Genomic DNA, 18,127 nt, shown 5'->3' with positions numbered 1-18,127 from the left:
GATTGATAGGGGTAATCTCTCTCTGTTGCTAGGCTGAGCATGCTAGTGTATAGATAATATTTGTGTAGTGGTTCAGTATAATCTTTTTGTACCTTCAGTTTAAAGGTCAAAAACTGTTTAACATGTACAGGCTGCATCACTTATATAATGCACCTGAGAGCAGAAAAGATAGTTGAATGTCTTTTCATAGCACAGCATTGGTTCTATCAACAACCCCTTGGTTCACATGGGCCAGAGCTGGCTCAGGTAGAAGTGAAAGGAGAGGAGAAATTTTTTTAAAAAGCTAGCAAACAATTCAAGTCTTTAGAAAAATCCACAAGGCCTAGAGTGAGCACATTTCTTTAAGCTGCCAATTTCTTTGTTCATCAGGGATTTTTCTGTTCTTCAGTGTAACTTTCTAGTCTCATTTAAAATCTTTATGTTACAAGTAGCTGATGCGAATCCACCCTCGGTAGCAGGACAGCACAATGCCTATGCTGTTTATTCCCTCTGCAGCTCCAGTGCAGAGGGGAGGAAATTTAAGGGGGCAGTGTGGTAATAAATCTCTCATTACCACTGTTCTGAGCACATAGGATGGGATAGTCAGACCAATATTGAGTTAGTTTCCTGGGAAAACGGCAGGTGCTGTGGTGGGAAAGAATTAACAAACTCCTTAGCATGCAATTACAGAGCAACACTGAACCCTCATTGAAAGCTGCCTGTCATCCAGTGGCAGAGTATTGACAGGCATAGAAACAACTGTGAAGAGAGAAAGGTAGCCCTGAATTAACAGAGTGGAGAGCTCCATAATGGATCCTTTAGTTAATGAATTGATGAGGACCCCTTTAAAAAGGCACATACACTGTGTATCTTCCAGTGTAGGAAATCCTATGCCTGGGGATTCCTTCATGCAAGAATATGGCAAACAGTTATTCCAAAAAACACCTCCTGCAAAGTCCATGGGTAGCGTGGTAGCTTGCTCCCCATACATCTGAAAGAGGATGGGATGGCTTTTAGTTGCATCAGGAACACAGCCTACTGATCTCTCCATAAACATGGACCAGTTACTCCAAGCAACACCTTCAAGCAGCAGGGCTAGTTTAGCTGTTTGAATTATTTTAAACTTCTCTCCCCTCTAAAGTGTTCCCTGAGTCATCATTGGCTGTAAGGCTTGGCTGTCATATCAAGCTCTTGCCTTGGCTCAAATGTATTGGTATGTGATAGTGCCAATGATTAATAGATGTTTCCCAAAGTAAATCAATCCTTGAATATCACAGATGAGAATCTACAGACACACTAATAATTTGTCCAGTGCTTCTAACACTATCTATTCAATGGGCTGAACTATTTTGACTTGCCCCATTACTAGTATTTCATTATTTCAAACAGCCTGGAAGGAACATGCTATACTGTATATTTCCCCAATGGTTTCTGTTCCCAAGAGTTGTGAACTGAAGCAAATAGCTTTGCAGGGAGAGAGGGAAAAGAGGTTAGAATTAGGCCTGTTTAATTTTCAATGGTAACATGAATGTTTCACAACTACATTTGGAATTTGCGCTTTTCTGATGACTACTGACTCAACAATGGTCTCTAAGCTATGATCATACTTTTGTTTTCAATGACCCAACATGGACAGAGCTGGTATGTTTAGCATCAATGTATGACCTTGTTATTAAGCACTAAACAAGAGCCAATTCTTCCCACAATTTTCTCTGTTCTTTCCTTGTTGCAGCAAGTCAGATTTTGCAAGGTATTGAAAGGAGACACTGAAAACTAGCTGGGAAAATCTGTCAAAATGCTTTAAAAGCCCACAGGCCATACTTATGTTTGTTAGAAACAAGAATGAATGAAGGAAAATCCAGAATGAACGAATGATGTAGACTCCTGATCACAACTACACATATGGTGGTGAAAGATCCGAGTGTTAGAAATGCTCCAGCACTAAATTCAAGCCACACCTGCACGTTCCCTTCACAAACACGTAATATTCTTCTGGATTCAGTAGCAAAATATTAGAGAGGTGCTGGTCACACTAGAGTATGTCAGCACCGCACATTAAGCCCAGGATCTGACTCAGGTTTGAGCCCAAGCCTCATTTCCATCTTTGCTCAAATCAGACTCGGGTCAGCAAGCACTTAAGTCCCAGGTCATAGGACCCTGCAAGGGGGTGGGTCAGAATCAGAGTCCCACTGTGACTGACTGTCATTCTGCTGTGCGGACACAAGTGAAGCTGCAGACCCAAGTCAGAAGGTCTGCATAGTGCCGTATGGACGCAACACAGCTGTGAGATCCAGGTCCAGCAATTGTAAACTCGGGTTTACAACACAGTGTGGTCACTCAAGCACAGTCTTGGAAACACTGAGTCCACAAGGCCCCAGTCCCACAGACCCAGGTTTAGTGTGAAATGTAGATATACCCACAGAGTTTAAGGCCAGAAGAGACTACCATATAGTCTGACCTTCTGTATATCACAGGCCACCAACACTACAACTCAATAGTTAAGGTAGAGTTCCATTATGCATTTAATGCAGGGAGTCAACCTCTGTGCTTTGCATGAAAAATACAGCATAACCTCCCCAAATTTAAGCGCTCGCTCTGAATACTGAATGGATTTAAGGGCAGAGTTAAAGGTGTTTGGGTACCTTAATTGTGAATTTCTGACCTTAATATGTCTGAATTTCTTTTAAGTGTAACCTCAACTCTAAATTTCCTGGGTTTGTATTGCTTGGCTTTGGGATAATTACAACATCCTGAAAATGCTTTTTACCCTTAAGTTCACAAAACGTACTCTCATAACACCATCCTGACAAATTCCTAGAAAAAAAACTATAGAAGCATTAAGATCTTTGCTGAATAAATTTTCTTGTGAGGGTGGTACAACTTTAAGCAGTACTTATTTTATTGGACTTTTTAAAAACATGATTTTTTTTAAATTGTCAAGCATTTACTCTTAACATTTCTCACCATAGCTTAATTTAGAAGAAATTAAACCAAAATAATGAGCACTCTTTTTTCAGTTCTATAGTATACTAAAGATCAGTAGACATCTCATTTTCTACTTACTTTGCACCTGATACAAAAATATGTCTAGTGTGCAGTTATCTTTTAAAATCAAAAAGACATATTCTAGAAAAAATCCTCTCAGAGAGATAAAAATATTCTTCTGAACCATATTTTTTCCTTTAAAAAGTTACCATTCCTGCCTCTTTCATGAACGAGTGTCAAAATCTGTCTACATCACAAATTTTCTGGCATAACAAAACAAGGCCCCTAACAAAATGTTGAAAAGGAGCCATTTTAAAGTCTTTTAATCTCAAAAAGAATTAAATTTAATCAAAATTTTAAGAAAATGTTCTAATTGCCAATGAGAACTATCCCTAAATAATATCTAAAATTAGGAGTTCTCTTTTTGTTAAGAAGATATTTTGAAAATATAAAGGATCTGTTTTCTTCTTAAATGTCCACAGGTCCCTTTAAGAGAGAGCAGGGTCCCTTTAAGAGGGAGCAGGGTACAATGCCCAACTGGGCTTAAGGGAAGGCATCTGGACCTTATAAAGGAGGACACCACTGAAGGCAGGTGCCTTCAGGGAGTAAGAAGGCTCCTGCAAGGCCCTACACAAGCAGGGCAAAGGTAACAGCTGGGAAGGCCAGTGGAGAAGGCCAAACACAAGGCAAGAGATGTTGGGAGAGAAGCAAAGACAGAACCTCAGAGTGGTGGGGTTGTGCCCAGCTTGGAACTGGGGTGGGGAAAAAATTAACTTAAAGGGACGATAGACACCAGGGGGAGAGGGGGGTAAGCTGGGCCCAGCTAAACCTGGGATGAAGACTTTGTAGGCCTGTGTTCTATTTTGAAAAACTTTGTGCAGGACTTAATAAATTGGACCCCAAAGGGGAAATGTTTTGAATGTCTAAACTGTGTTGACATTAAAGAGACCTGAGCGCAGGGGAAACTGAGAAAGACCTCAGTAGAGCCATGCTTGACCATCAGGGGGAGCTACAGGGCAGGCACACCCATTTGACCCCTGATCAGATCAGTCTTTTAATGGGACACTGGTTTTAACATTAACCATGGGCAAGCTATTACTTTTCCCATACTAAAACACATACACCACAGAGTTGAACTAGAACCTGGTCCTACTGCTCCAAACACGCTGGTCTCTACCATGTGAGTTAAAGGAACATTTCAGTTTCCTCTCAACTACAGCACTGCAACCCACCAATAGAGAGAAACATGCTCTTTCATACATAGCACCCTACCTTGTTCCCAGTAAAGCCACTAGTAATGAAAAAAACATAATCCATTGATATCAATGGGAGTCCAGTTCGGACCAAGGCTGTTTCACTCACTCACTCACACACACACACACACACACACACACACACACACACACACACACACACACACACACTATTTTCTTCAGATATAGCCGCTGCATGAGATTTCAAGGAATTGTAAGTAACATTTGCACTGAAGGGGAATACAAATGTTTAGCATATCTGGCACGTAAATACCTTGCAACGCTGGCTACAACAGTGCCATGCAAACACCTGTTCTCACTTTCAGGTGACATTGTAAATAAGAAGCAAGCAGCATTATCTCCCATAGATGTAAACAAACTTATTTGTCTTAACAATTGGCTGAACAAGAAGTAGGACTGTGTGGATGAATAGGCTCTAAAGTTTTATATTGTTTTGTTTTTGAGTGCAGTTATGTAAAAAAAATAATTCTACCTTTGTAAAATGCACTTTCACGATTAAGAGATTGCACTACAGTATTTGTATGAGATGAATTTAAAAATACTATTGCTTTTATCTTTTTACAATGCAAATATTTGTAATAAAAATAAAAATATAAAGTGAGCACTGTACGCTTTGTATTCTGTGTTGTAAAGGAAATCAATTAATTGCAATTATTTTTTTTAATTGTTTAACAGCCCTAAAAATATTATTGACCTGTAACTCAATACCAGCTTGCTGAATTCTCTTCAGACTTTGCAGAAACATTCTCCTTTGCCTTCAGGGTAAATCTGACTTTTCAGGCTAAACCAATTTTCCAGGCCAGAGTTATAGGTGGGCTAAAATAAGATGTTACAATGGAAGCTGGCTGCAATCTTAGCCACTCCCTAATACACAAACACACACATGATATATTTTTCATACATATATGTATGTATATACACACACACACTCACTCTTTCCTAGTATTCATTTGGCTGGCCATCCAGAAAAGACCAATGTTCAAAGAATTAAACATTGCTTTGAAGGATTTTCACAGCTAGAAAAAATCAAAGCCCTGACCTGAAGCTATGACCAGAATGTACATTACTGGAAATTTCTCCCAGTAGTAATCACATCCCTCTGTTCGCTGGGGAGTATCTGTGCATAACACATGTTTAAACTATGACACCTTTTCTTATCATGGGTTGGCGGGCTCCTCCCATGTGTAGAATACCCCAGTTATCTCTGCTTTTCGGTTTCACTACTGTAAGTAAATATTTGCTAGCCATGTTACTAAAACACTGATTATATGCCAGGTTTCAAGGTCTTATTGCTGGTAGTAAAACACTGAGTTTGATGTCCTTTAGTCTATTTAATCAGTAGTGAATTCCACTGGAAAGGGCACTAAGTCAGTGGGAGTTGAAAACTCAGCACCTTCTAAAATAAAGCCCATTGAAGTCAATGGGAATTGAGGGTGATCAGCACTTCGCAGGAGGCACTCAGCAGCCTGAGGGATTGGGCCTTTCAGAGCAATTAACATTTCAGTTGTCATCATACAAGTCAATCCTGTTGAGCCTACTCTAGTCACCTAGAGTATGGAAGGAAACAACGTTGGCCAAAATAAATACCTACAGTATGGGTATATTTTCAGAGCACACTTCCTGTTTTATTCTTCCGTGGAAGATCAGGTATGTAAGCTACAATGTTGCTCAACTGCAGAGAATCTTGTCTGTTCTCCACAGAAACTGACTGTGTGTAGAAATTAAGTATCTCTGTTACAATGAAACGAAATAATTCCATTATCACCTGAGGCGTGTGGAGAGAGTCATCTAGTTCTCACACATTTAAAAAACCACAAGAACATTTCATCTCCCATCAAAAATCTCACAGTTCAGAGACAAGTAAAAAAAAAAAAAAAAGAGAGAGATTCAGAAGCAGCCTGAAAGAATGTTGCTGATACAGTAATGAAATGACAGTTCCCAGCTGGACACCACAAGAACAAAATCTAGCTCATGCACTGATCAGACCTTGTAAAGTCGGCTACTGAGCATGGTGACGTATCAGTTTTTCAGGATATCTAACAATAAGCGACTGCATAAACCAAGAACAAGATCAAGCCTTCGGTCTCAGGGCTTTTCAAATAAAGCCAAGCAAATTTCTCTTGTGAAGCAGGAGAAATAGCCACTGTTAGTTCACCCTGAATGACCTTTTACTTAGCTCATTAGAGTAGCAGGAGGCTGATAGAGGGTTTCCTTTTTCTTCCTACTGACAGGAAAGCAGATTTCCACAACACTAAAGATATGAACATTCACCTGAGTCTTATTCTTTTCCTTATTATTAATCATTTTGTTATGATAGTGCCTAAGGGTCCCATGGAGCTAGGTGTGTATATCAGCAGAGTAAGAGACAGTCCTGGCCTTGAAGAGCTTATAATCTCAATAGACAAGACATGCAAAGGGTGGGGAGAGGAAGTATTGGTATCCTCATTTTACAGATGGGGAATGGAGATGCCAAGCAGTCCTGACTTAAATCTGCAGAGAATAAAATGCAAGATAATAAGGCAACATACAGTGGTTGTAATTTTTAAAGCAGAGACGCTGTACACGGAGTACAGTATATTGGGAGCTTTATTAAGGGGAGTGAACAGCCCAACTCATTAGCAAATCATGACTGATGTTTCGTAGCCCTGTATTGTATTAAACTCCTTTGTTGTTCAGACATTTGGAGAACTGGATGTTGAAATCTATCTTTTGTCTCATTTTCCCCCTCATTCAGGACTTCCCAGAAGCGGGAATACACTTTAATCTGTGAAGGACAAGGTAGCACACACTGCCCCTTCCACTACACCCCTAAACAGAGCCCCACTGAAAATAACTGGTCTTGAAGATACAGAATGGTCCATTCCCCAAGCTCTGAACAGAAATACCGGGACAGATAGATGATTGAGTAAGAAATTAACCAGATGCAACATGCAGTTAGTGACATTTGAAATAACTTCGCTCCAAAAATTAAAACACAAGAAAAATGAATAAAAAGAGGATCCTAGCAAATATGCAGGAAGTGAGGATTTCAGCCACAGTCTCTCTTCTCCAACCCAGTTTGAAACCCTCCAAGAAATGCAGAGAAATGGCATGCATGTGCAGCCAAACTTGATCCCTCTAAGGTCTGCAGTCTAAGCACAGCACTGACTGGTGATAATGCAGGAAAGACCCACTTGGATTCAGCACAGCTTTTTGTGTCAAGTGAGCGTTGCTCTGACTAACCCATTCTTGACCTCTCTGGGCAGTATGTGGTACCAAGGAACAAGCTGGCTGTGTCACCACTCCGATTTGTATGCCTTCAGCAGGCTGTATGTGCTTCTCCAGTCAGAAGAAGGTAACCTGTACCATGAATGCACATCTGTCTGCCCCTTCGTAGGCCAGGGTGCAGTATCAGCAGCCACATCAAACAGCCAGTGATTTCCTGTTCATTCCTATGGCCAAGAGGATTTCAGACACGACCGAGTCTTTACTAGCCTAAGTTGGCAGAAGCATTCGTTGTTTCTCACACATACTGAGCAACTTCTGGTTTTGATCCCCTTCTGACACCAGCTCAGCTCCTGCCCCCTAGATCTGTGCAAAGAGGGGACCCTCCCAGAGGTGAAAGTAAGCTGGTATGGTCCAGTACAGCATACCGGCGGGAGCAGCTTCCCCAGGCCGGCAATTTAAAAGGGTCCCTTGCCCTTTAAATTGCTGTCAGAGCCCTGGGGTAGTGGTGGTGGCTGGGAGCCCCGGGCCCTTTAAATTGTCAGAGAACTGGGAAGGTCCAAGCCAAGAATGACAGGCCGCTGGAAGCACAGGGTCTTTCAGAGAGCTATCAGATTTGGAGAAGGAAGTTGTTGCCCCACCACCATGACCGGACAATGAGGTGGGAAAAGGAGACAGGATCTACAGAGATTTCTTCCCCCAGAATTGCCTCCCATGGTAAGGATATCCTGGGCCACTGCATGGATACTGTCCCAGAGACCTGACTCATGCCAGGCACCACAGAACAACACTTGAAGTTCCTACCTTTGCCGTTCCTGCAGTGCTCTGTGTTTGACATGCCTTCTTAGGGGAAAGACTTCACACAAAGCTTCCCCGTGAGCCCCGTCACACTTCCTACCCTCTGCAACACAGACAGCTCCATATGTGTAATATACAAGGTGGAACAATACTGTCAGGAGGGCACAAATGACAACATCAGCCTGTGGATGAGACTATGACATATTTAGGTGACAGTCTAATGACTCTATAAGATGCACCCTTCCATTGATTTTGTTGTTGTTGTTATTTAAACAGTAAAAAGCCACACATACTGGAAAGCCCTTGTCACCGTAAAACCATTACTCAGAGGAGCAGTGGTCTTTAAATACAAAACACTTAACATAGTTACTCCTTTTGCCTCCATGCAAATTTCTTTTAGCTGTTATTTTTGCTTTGGAGACAATGAAATTGCAGGCCTGGAGCATTTAATACCCCAATGTTTCACGTCTATTACTAAGGGGTGTGGGGGTGCATGAGAAAGAGAGAGAATGCGTGTGTTGTGGTGTTACTGTGGCTTTAGGGGGATGAATAGAATCTTCAGGGCGTGGGAGCCGGCCGTGGGAAGAGGCTGTTGGTTTTAGTTTAGTCTGATAGATTGACTGAGTTAAGATGCTCTGCATAGAAGTTAACTATGTATGTAATACAGACTGTTGTTAAGTTACTAGCAATGAATTATTATTAAGATTTGTGGATTACCTGAATACAAAACAATACATGTGTATGTATGTGTGTATCTATCTATCTATCTAGATATATATATGTGTGTGTGTGTGTATTGACTCTAGGGTAATTGCTGGAATGATTTTACCAAGAGATATGGTGGATTCTCCATCACTAGAAGCCTTTAAATCAAAATGGGACCTCTTCTTCTTTAAAAATATGCTCTAGCTCAACCACAAGATATGAGCTTAATGCAGGGACTACTGGATGAAATTCTCTGGCCTGTGCTATGCAGGAGATCAGACTAGGTGATCTTAATGGTCCCTTCTGACCTTAAAATCAATGAATAAATACTGCAAACCACTCTAGAAGGCTGCGCTGTTGATGCTATTAATACTAGCCTTTATGCACCTTTGATACTGCACAGTGTTAACAATATAATTTTAAAAGGACAACTGAGCCCACACTGCTTCAGACAGAAGAGTCTGTCAAGCCCTGTCTCATTTATGTGGGCTCTTTGTGGTTAGAATGATCTGCCATTGCACTGCAAGCACATCTGTTCAACACTTACAGTAGGAAACAAAAAAATGGACAGGAAATGCTCACCGACAGCCTGTAGTGGACTGTAACAAACTGAACAACCAAAAGGGCCACACAATTTGCCATTACCTGAATAACAGTGACATTAAGAAGTCAAAGAACCTTTTATATACCCCTGAAATGAATCCCGGTGATGAAACTCTGATTCCTGGGTGCTGAGGCAGGGATCCCTCCTCCAGGATTGAAAGGACACAGAGCATCTCAATTAACTGCTATTTCTAGCTTCATCTTCAGAGCTCAAAATAGAAATGCAGGCTTTGCTTTGCAACTGACTGCAAGAACCAACTGAATCTTGGAACTGAGGACTCAAAATGCTGACTCTTAACTCTGCAGTATGTTCTGCACAGGAAAAAATAGATACCTGATTAAGCACTAAAAGTCACATTCTCTAATCTCTAGCATAAGCAAATGTACTACATTTATACCTTGTAGGTGGCGCAAGGCTAAATCTCTGTGTGTCTGTATATATAGACACACACAGAGATTTTTATATACATATTTAAAAATACGACTTTGCAGACTTTTCCTCAACAGCTGCTTTCGCTAGCAAACAGACAAGTTCAGATAATAATATACTGAAAGCTTCAAAGCTTAGAACTGAAATCACAAAACATCTCACTTGATCCAGAGTTCTAGAATTAAAGTGCAATGCATCCTCATTAAGCAGCACCTGTCATTTTGCTTTTTCCAAGTTACAGAGGCATTGTAGTGATTGTGACCCTTGAAGATGTATTAAGATTTACGCTTAGAGCATGACTCAATTTAGTTTCCATTTTATACACGCTAACTCTTCTAGAACAACATAATTTTCTACACATTCTTCCTCTCTGCTCCCGACAAAATTCATTTTGAAAGAGGAAACATTTAAAGACCAACCCTTCCTAAAATTTGGTCCTGAGACTCTCAGTTTTCTAGGGTCCCTTTTAGCTAAAGAACCACAATCACCACAAACTCCAGTCTTCACACGTACACTCTGATAACATATTGAAGGCAGCCTCTTTGAAAGTATTTATATCAAAATAAATTATTCCTCTTATTTGGCATAATCTATTCTAGCTTCGCCAGGTGTAGCTAATGGAACTATCAAGTACCATCAGCTCCTTCATTTTTCCAGTGCTGCCTGACGGACCAGCTGTGTTCTGCACGTTGCCGTAGGGGGACAAGTTGGGCAGCACGGGTGAAGCGGGTGTCAAATTTCACAGGGATGCGCAAGAGGCCAAGGAAAAGGGAAGGAGAGATTCTGTGCACAGGAGCTGGGGAGACTGGGACATGCTATGGAACTGGGAGTGCAGGAAGCGCCGAGCCTTTACTGCTACAGCACCAGCACATGAAGGGCTCCACTGATATTACTGTATCTGCTGCTCCTGTAAATGAGGAAGGCTGTTGTGATTTGTACGTTGTGAATGGTTCCACGTTAGAGCTGAAAGGGATTTCGCTGTGGAATCAGCGAGCGTATTCAGGCAGAAAGTTATGCTAGGTGAGATTGCTGTGGCTGTGAACGTCCTCAGTTGCGGGGTTATGGCCAGTTGCTGTGGATGTGCTGATTGATGACTGTAGGGAGAGGTCCATATCATTGGTGCATATTTAAGGCTTGTAGAGAAGCGCCTAGAGCAAAGGACAAGTGCTCCCTTTTTTAAATGGATGTGTATATAAATAAATAAATGTGTGTTTGCTTTACTCGCAACATCCTGGATTTTTACTGAATGTGCTGGTTGAGTCTGAACTGGAACAATCTTAACCCTAGGTTAATGAAGATTTTTGTTCTGAAGTAATAAATAATAGAGTCAAGGAGATACAGTTAGAAGTTTAACAACTGCCAAAGCATGGAGATTACATTTCATACAAACCTCTTTGTTTTGCCAATGACTTACCTTGTCACAACCCCGTAAATGAATCTTTTTATCCACAGAAGCAGTTTCTCCTCCCTTGGTGTTCACACCTCAACTGCTAGCAGAGCACCTCACCCTCCCTGATTGAACTAACCTCGTTATCTCCATACTGATTTATACCTGCCTCTGGAGATTTCCATTACTTGCATCTGAAGAAGTGAGGTTCTTACCCACGAAAGCTTATGCTCCCAATACTTCTGTTAGTCTTAAAGGTGCCACAGGACCCTCTGTTGCTTTTTATCCACCTGTATCTGCCAGCATTGAAAGCTGCTGCAAATACAAAATAATTAAAAGCAGCTATTGGCAAAGAGCTCCTTCAGCCAGCATTGGAAGAAAATTTTCTCTTAAAGTTGCTGGAACATGTCTAGTATGTTACTTTACTTACAATAAAGCAAGTAATCACTTGTCACAGACCCTGTAATTACTGCTCAGAGATAGAGGCTTGATAACCAGCTCAAACTACAGAGTCAATGCACAGCTGGAACAAGAAGTCTGTGAAGCCCTCACAAGATCCGAAAGAGTGAAAATAAAGCTAGCATAGAAAGTCAGTGTGACATTATATGCATTATAGGATACATCCTGAAATTGTTAAGAATAAAAAAGCAAATCCAATGTGGAGCTCCCCTGCTATGACTGTTTACAGGTTAAAATTGTTTACTTACAAAGTCTGAACTGGTAACAGAAAAGCAAGGACTCAGAGTCTAGGCTTATCCCTTAAAGTCTTTCATTGAACAAGTTTTCCCTGTTGCAACCCTAGCTAAGTAGACCCAAATTTCTCATCTGTACAGAGAGAAGATTTCCTCCCCTGGTAACTAATCATGATCATTCGGAACACTTGGAAGTCAGATGTAAAAAATGTACTAAAATGTTAGCTAGAATAGTTTTGCAGTGTGCATTTCCTGGCTCCAGAAGATGAAATCTCCTTACGATATGCTGAGAGTACTTCCGCACATACAGGAGTTCCTTCTTCTGGCTGATCTAATGGAGCAGTTCCTGTAGCTCACAAGGAAAGGGCCATGGTTTTGGATCCAAAGTCTAAGTACTGCATATGATTGTCAGATAATCATGGTGCCACTATGTGAAAGGTCAGGGGATTGCTACACACCAAAAAGGGATGCCAATTTTTACCCACAATGTTATGACAATTACAGCACATAATACTAAGATATAAAGTGACACTATATAAAAGGTTTCAGAGTAGCAGCCGTGTTAGTCTGTATCCGCAAAAATAACAGGAGTACTTGTGGCACCTTAGAGTTTTGCGGATACAGACTAACACGGCTGCTACTCTGAAACCTGTCATTATGCAAGGCACTGCATTTAGCCGTATGGAGTGGAAATCCATCAACTTATTTGTTAGTCTCTAAGGTGCCACAAGTACTCCTGTTATTTTTACTATATAAAAGATACAGTAAAAAATTCTGTACTGAGTAGAGAACTAAACAATATTAAAGCAAGGATGATACTAATGGCTATAGTTCAGGTTACTTATGCATTTTCATTATAAACACACTCACACAAACGTCATTTCAGTCACAAATTTTCACCTTCCAAGCTGAAATATCCCAGACCCAGTCTCTGCCCAAAGTTAATCTGCTACAGAATGTTTGAGCATTTCTGAGAGAGAGGAGAATGGGAGCACTGGAATGGCTGGGGGTGAAGATAAAGATTTGGTAGGTGTAACTAAGTGGGAATTTTTTGTAATATTTTTATGAACCCTATGTTTGTCTCAGTTTCTTCTATATGCTGCATTGTTACCCCATGGGGAGAAAAGAACTGTTTGCTCTTGGGACAAGCTAGGAGATAGAGGTGTGGATGTTGCCTAGCTGTTTGGACCTTAATCCCCATATCGGTGGACCTCTTGAGAATACAATGGCAGATCCAACTGCCCAGACACTTAGCAAGCATTGACCCAAAGGGATATGGACTTCCCTGCCTCTCAGCAAGGAGACTGAGCAGCATTTCCCAACCTGGAGAACAAAGGACTGGAGAGGTGTGAGGTGTGGGTTAATGTGGGCTGTGGGAAGCAGTTGGGCACACTTGGGCGTCTGACAACGGAACTCAGATGGACAGAGAGAGATGGATCTTGAACAACGGGGTTCACTTCAGCTTGGCTTGGGTCCATGTTAACCAGAATGGACTATGCTTTAACCTTCATTCTTCTATGCTAGCCTAAGGACTTCCTGTGCTGTGTTCCAGATGACTAATAAACCCTACTCTTTTGATAATGCTGTGTGACTGTCACTGCAAATGCTTGGAGGGTGCACTGATCCCTAAAAACTCTACAAGTCTCCATCAGGGGTCTGTTTCAGTTGGACTCACTGACTGGACTTCACAATGTGAAGCAGAAGTGCTTCAGGTCCAGAGGTCCAGTCTAAGGCTCGGTCTACACTGGGGGTGGAATCGATTTAAGATACGCAAATTCAGCTACGCAAATAGCGTAGCTGAATTCGACGTATCCGAGCCGACTTACCCCGCTGTGAGGACGGCGGCAAATCGACCGCCGCGGCTCCCCCGTCGACGGCGCTTACTCCTACGTGGGCTGGTGGAATACGCGCGTCGATTCGGGGATCGATTGTCACGTCCCGACGAGACGCGATAATTCGATCCCCGAGAGATCGATTTCTACCTGCCGATCCAGGCGGGTAGTGAAGACAAGCCCTAAGGAGGCAGTGAAGCTGAGTGGACTACCCTGGAGGAAGAGTGAGTTCCATGGCACACCAAAGGGCTTCCTCCTAGAGACCACTCCAAAGCAGGGGCCATAGCACTGATCCTGTGGATCTAAGACAGCAGGGAAACAGCCCTTAGTGAGGAGTTTTAATATGACTAACTTACGGGCCTTTGAAGAACACAGTATGCACATGCACAGCCATTTATCAGAGACAACTGCTTGATGTCCAGCAGGAAGTCAGGCTGTGCGATAACTTAGCTGCATGTTAAAAAATTATTGGAGGTGTGATCTTTTTATGGGTATGGGCTTTCTGCATTCAGTGCACGGTAAAGTGCAAATTTAGTGGAGGAGACTTGCCTCATTCAGGCCCCAAATCCAGCAGAGCATTTAAGCATATGCTTACCTATCAGCATGGAAGTAGTCCAATTGATATCAATGGTAGTAATACTTCAGTGGTAGTTAATACCCGTAAAGCCCTTTGAAGACTGCAAGTGATATGGCGGTGCTAACTACTATAGCTTAAAATTTGATTTTTGCAACACTTTATTGTGATAAATGTTAGAAAGCAAAATAGGGGGATTGGAACAGAGAAACTTTCTAAAGACTGGAAATAAATTTTATGCTAAAGAATATGTTTCTGTTGTAATTTATTGGGAATAACACCAGTTATCTGGGACCTGTGCTGTTCAACTCAGAGTGGATAAAAAGCAATGATTTTTTTTTAAATAAAAAAAATTGGATTTTTTTTTATTTAAATCAGATTTTTTTTATAAAATGCTTTTTAAGGAAAAAGCCTATCTAAAGATAGTTTTAATTAAGATACATTATAGCTCAAAGATATCTTATCATGGAATAGGGATTATAAATTCTAATTCTATAGTATGAGACAATATATTCATGTAATATTTAAGAAAAATTTTGTAAATGAGTTCCAATAGTTCATGGATTAGGGACCCAATCTTATGGGGTTCCAGGGGCTTCTGTATAGATTATTTAGGTTAATCTTTCTATCTACCCAATGGGTCTCAGTGCTCAGTCTAGAAGATACCATCAGAGATGCTTAGTTTTGCAGTTCTCAAACTGTGGATTTGTGTCTCCAGAGATAACATGCTTGTTAACAGCAAAAATGTTTTTAAATAAATAAATAATATAGAGAGGTGAGAAATAACAGACTCAATCCTATTGTCCCTCTGCAAATTTGTGTACACAGAGTCAATCCCTTACCTCTCTCTAAAAGTGCAAAGTTTCAAAAAGTTCAATGACTAGAAGATTGTTGGGGGCGGAATACATCTGGACAAGGAGAAGAAGTCTGGAGATAAATGTGAGAAGGGGGGGACAGGCAGTAGAAAAAAGTGAAACTGTTTGAGCAGCACATTCCAGAAGTCTTGAGGTCTTTCTGAGCGGAGCCTTCATTGATTTGAGATCTATCATACCATTCTCTCACTAGAAGGGAAAACCTATAATGGCAGCAGGCCATAACAGAGACCCAGTTTGGGAATAAGAACAATTCAAAAAATATATGTTTGCTGATGATGTTTTAAAGAAAGTCACACCAGTGAACTGGTAGAAGTCACTTAAGCACTTGGATTTAGAGACTGTTGAAGTGATAATCTCACTTTTAACAGCAGTAGCTTCTTCTGCCGGTGTAGAAAGAATATTTTCTTCCTTTAGACTAATTCATTCCAAATTGAGAAATCGTTACGAACTGAAAAAGCAGGAAAGCTTGTTTTTCTTTTCCAGATTATGAACAAACAGGAAAATGAAGGTGAAGACGACTAAGTTAGCTGCAGAAGCCAATATTTTAAGTTTCTCATGTTGACCTGGCTGACACAGTCTATTTAATTTTTGGTGGTTTTTTTTAAATATTTCACTTAACTATTTTAGTTAAAAATAATTTTAACAAAAACAAAGCTTATTTTTAAAAACTTGACTGTTTCACTAAATTCAAAAATTCATATGCTTGTTTTGTTAAAATATTATATGTTTGCTGTTGAAGAAAAAAATCCAGAATAAAATAATGTTATTGTTTTAGTTAAACAAAACATTTAAATGTCTGTCTGGTGATGTTCTCCTCCTAATACAGCATGGCAAGAAAATCCTCCAAATACTAATGATTAACCTGTTGAATTGGAGATAGTTCACCTCCCAATGACTTCATAAATATCTGCTTCAATTACCTTTGGTAAATGAAATAACCAAACAATCATTCATTTTCTGATATAGCTGTAAAACTAATCTGAAAAGTTTTCAGAATAAATCACTTTAAAAATGTACAGTACCTTCTAAAAATGAAACCTACATCTATCTCTGAGTTGTGAAGAATATGTATTAAGGTTATAACAACCAACAAGAATGCACTTTTATGTAGAAATCCATGATTAAATCGAGTCTTCCTGACTAGTGATTTAAATCATGATTTAAATCAATTTGATTTAAATCAAATCCACCCTGGTTCAACTTATTCATAAATGATCCAGAAAAGTGGGTAAACAAAGAGGTGACAAAAAATTACTCAAGACAATTAAGGCCCAAGTTGAATGCAAAGAGTTACAAAGGAATCTTACTAAATTGGGTGACTGGGCAAGAAAATGGCAGAAGAAATTCAATGTTGATAAGTGAAAAGTACGGCAAATTGTAAAAAATAATTCCAACTATACATATAATATGATCAGGTCTAAATTAGCTGTTATCACTCAAGAAAGAGATTTTAGAGTCACTGTGGATAGTTCTCTGAAAACATCCATTCAATGTACAGCTAACTATGTTAGGAACCATTAGGAAAGGGATAGATAATAAAACAGAAAATATCATAATGCCACTATATAAATCCATGGTATGCACACACCTGAATACTGCATGCAGTTCTGGTCGCCCCATCTCAAAAAAGATTTAGGCTCCAGTCATTACCTCTGGCTTGTTGCTTTAAACTCAGAGTGAGGACTTTGTTTTCTTCCACAATTTATTAGAATTGGAAAAGGTGCAGAGAAGGGCAACAAAAATTATTACGGATATGGAACAGCTTCCATATGAAGAGAGAGAAAAAAAACCTGGCAATTTTCAGTTTGGAAAAAGACCACTCAGGAAGATATGATAGAGGTCTATAAAATCTTGACTGGTGTGGAGAAAGTGAATAAGGAAGCATTATTTATCCCTTCACACAACACTAGAACTAAGGGTCAACTGATTAATAGGCAGTAGGTTTAAAACACACATAAGGAAGTACTTCTTCACACAGCACACAGCCAACCTGTGGAACTCCTGGCTATGGGATGTTGTGAAGGCCAAAAGTATAACTGGGTTCAAAAAAGAAATAGTAAGTTCATGGAGGATAAGACCATCAATGGCTATTAGCCAAGACGATAAGGGATGCAACCCCATGCTCTGAGTGTCCCTAAACCTCCAACTGCCAGAGAAAGGGACTGGACAACAAGGGATGGATCACTCAAAATTGTCCAGTTCTGTTCATTCCCTCTGATGCATCTGGCACTGGCCATGGTCAGAGACAGGATACTGGGCTAGATGGACCATTGATTTGATCCAGTATGGCCATTCTTATGTTCTTATCAAGCAGAACACCAGTAAAATAATTCATTCTTTCTTACAAGATACTGCAAATATCACTGCATCTGTCACCCTCTGAAGTGTGTTGGTGCCATCTGTATGCACTTACCTTCCTAGCTCTTCCCCAATTTCATAAACGTCTTCCACCTTCTGTTGTTTGAACACAGCCATCCCTGGACTCCTCATTGATGCACCTAGATAATGTGACTGGAATATAAAATACAAAGATGGTAAATTCATTGTGCAGTTTAAGAGTAGCACAAGCTCAACCACAGTAAACAAAGAATCATTAAAAACACACTTCATTTTGAATCTATTCCAGCTCATTACGTTCAAAGTTACCATCAGCTGATGGCTGTTCTGTGGACAGTATGAAATAAATGTGGTGGTCTGAGTCCAGCTGCCAGGACCTGATCCAGGGAAGTGCTGAGTACCCTCCACTGCTATTGGCTTCCAGTAGCGTACAGCACCATGCAGAATCAAGC

At 40.5% G+C, this 18,127-nt stretch overlaps 1 protein-coding gene across 1 annotated transcript in view; it reads right to left on the bottom strand.

The window, feature by feature from the left end:
* The window catches only part of DAPK2 (death associated protein kinase 2), a 63,906-nt gene extending 46,078 nt beyond the window's left edge, over positions 1-17,828 (bottom strand). Inside the window, exon 1 of the mRNA XM_065412304.1 lies at positions 17,752-17,828. Within this exon, the coding sequence (XP_065268376.1) occupies positions 17,752-17,828 (77 nt within the window). The remainder of the gene's footprint in view (positions 1-17,751) is intronic.
* Between the last annotated feature and the right edge of the window lie 299 nt (positions 17,829-18,127).

This window comes from Emys orbicularis, chromosome 10 (genome assembly GCF_028017835.1).
Source record: "Emys orbicularis isolate rEmyOrb1 chromosome 10, rEmyOrb1.hap1, whole genome shotgun sequence".
NCBI lineage: Eukaryota > Metazoa > Chordata > Testudines > Emydidae > Emys > Emys orbicularis.
Note: the sequence above shows the minus strand (reverse complement) of the source record. Positions and strands in the feature narration are given on the sequence as shown.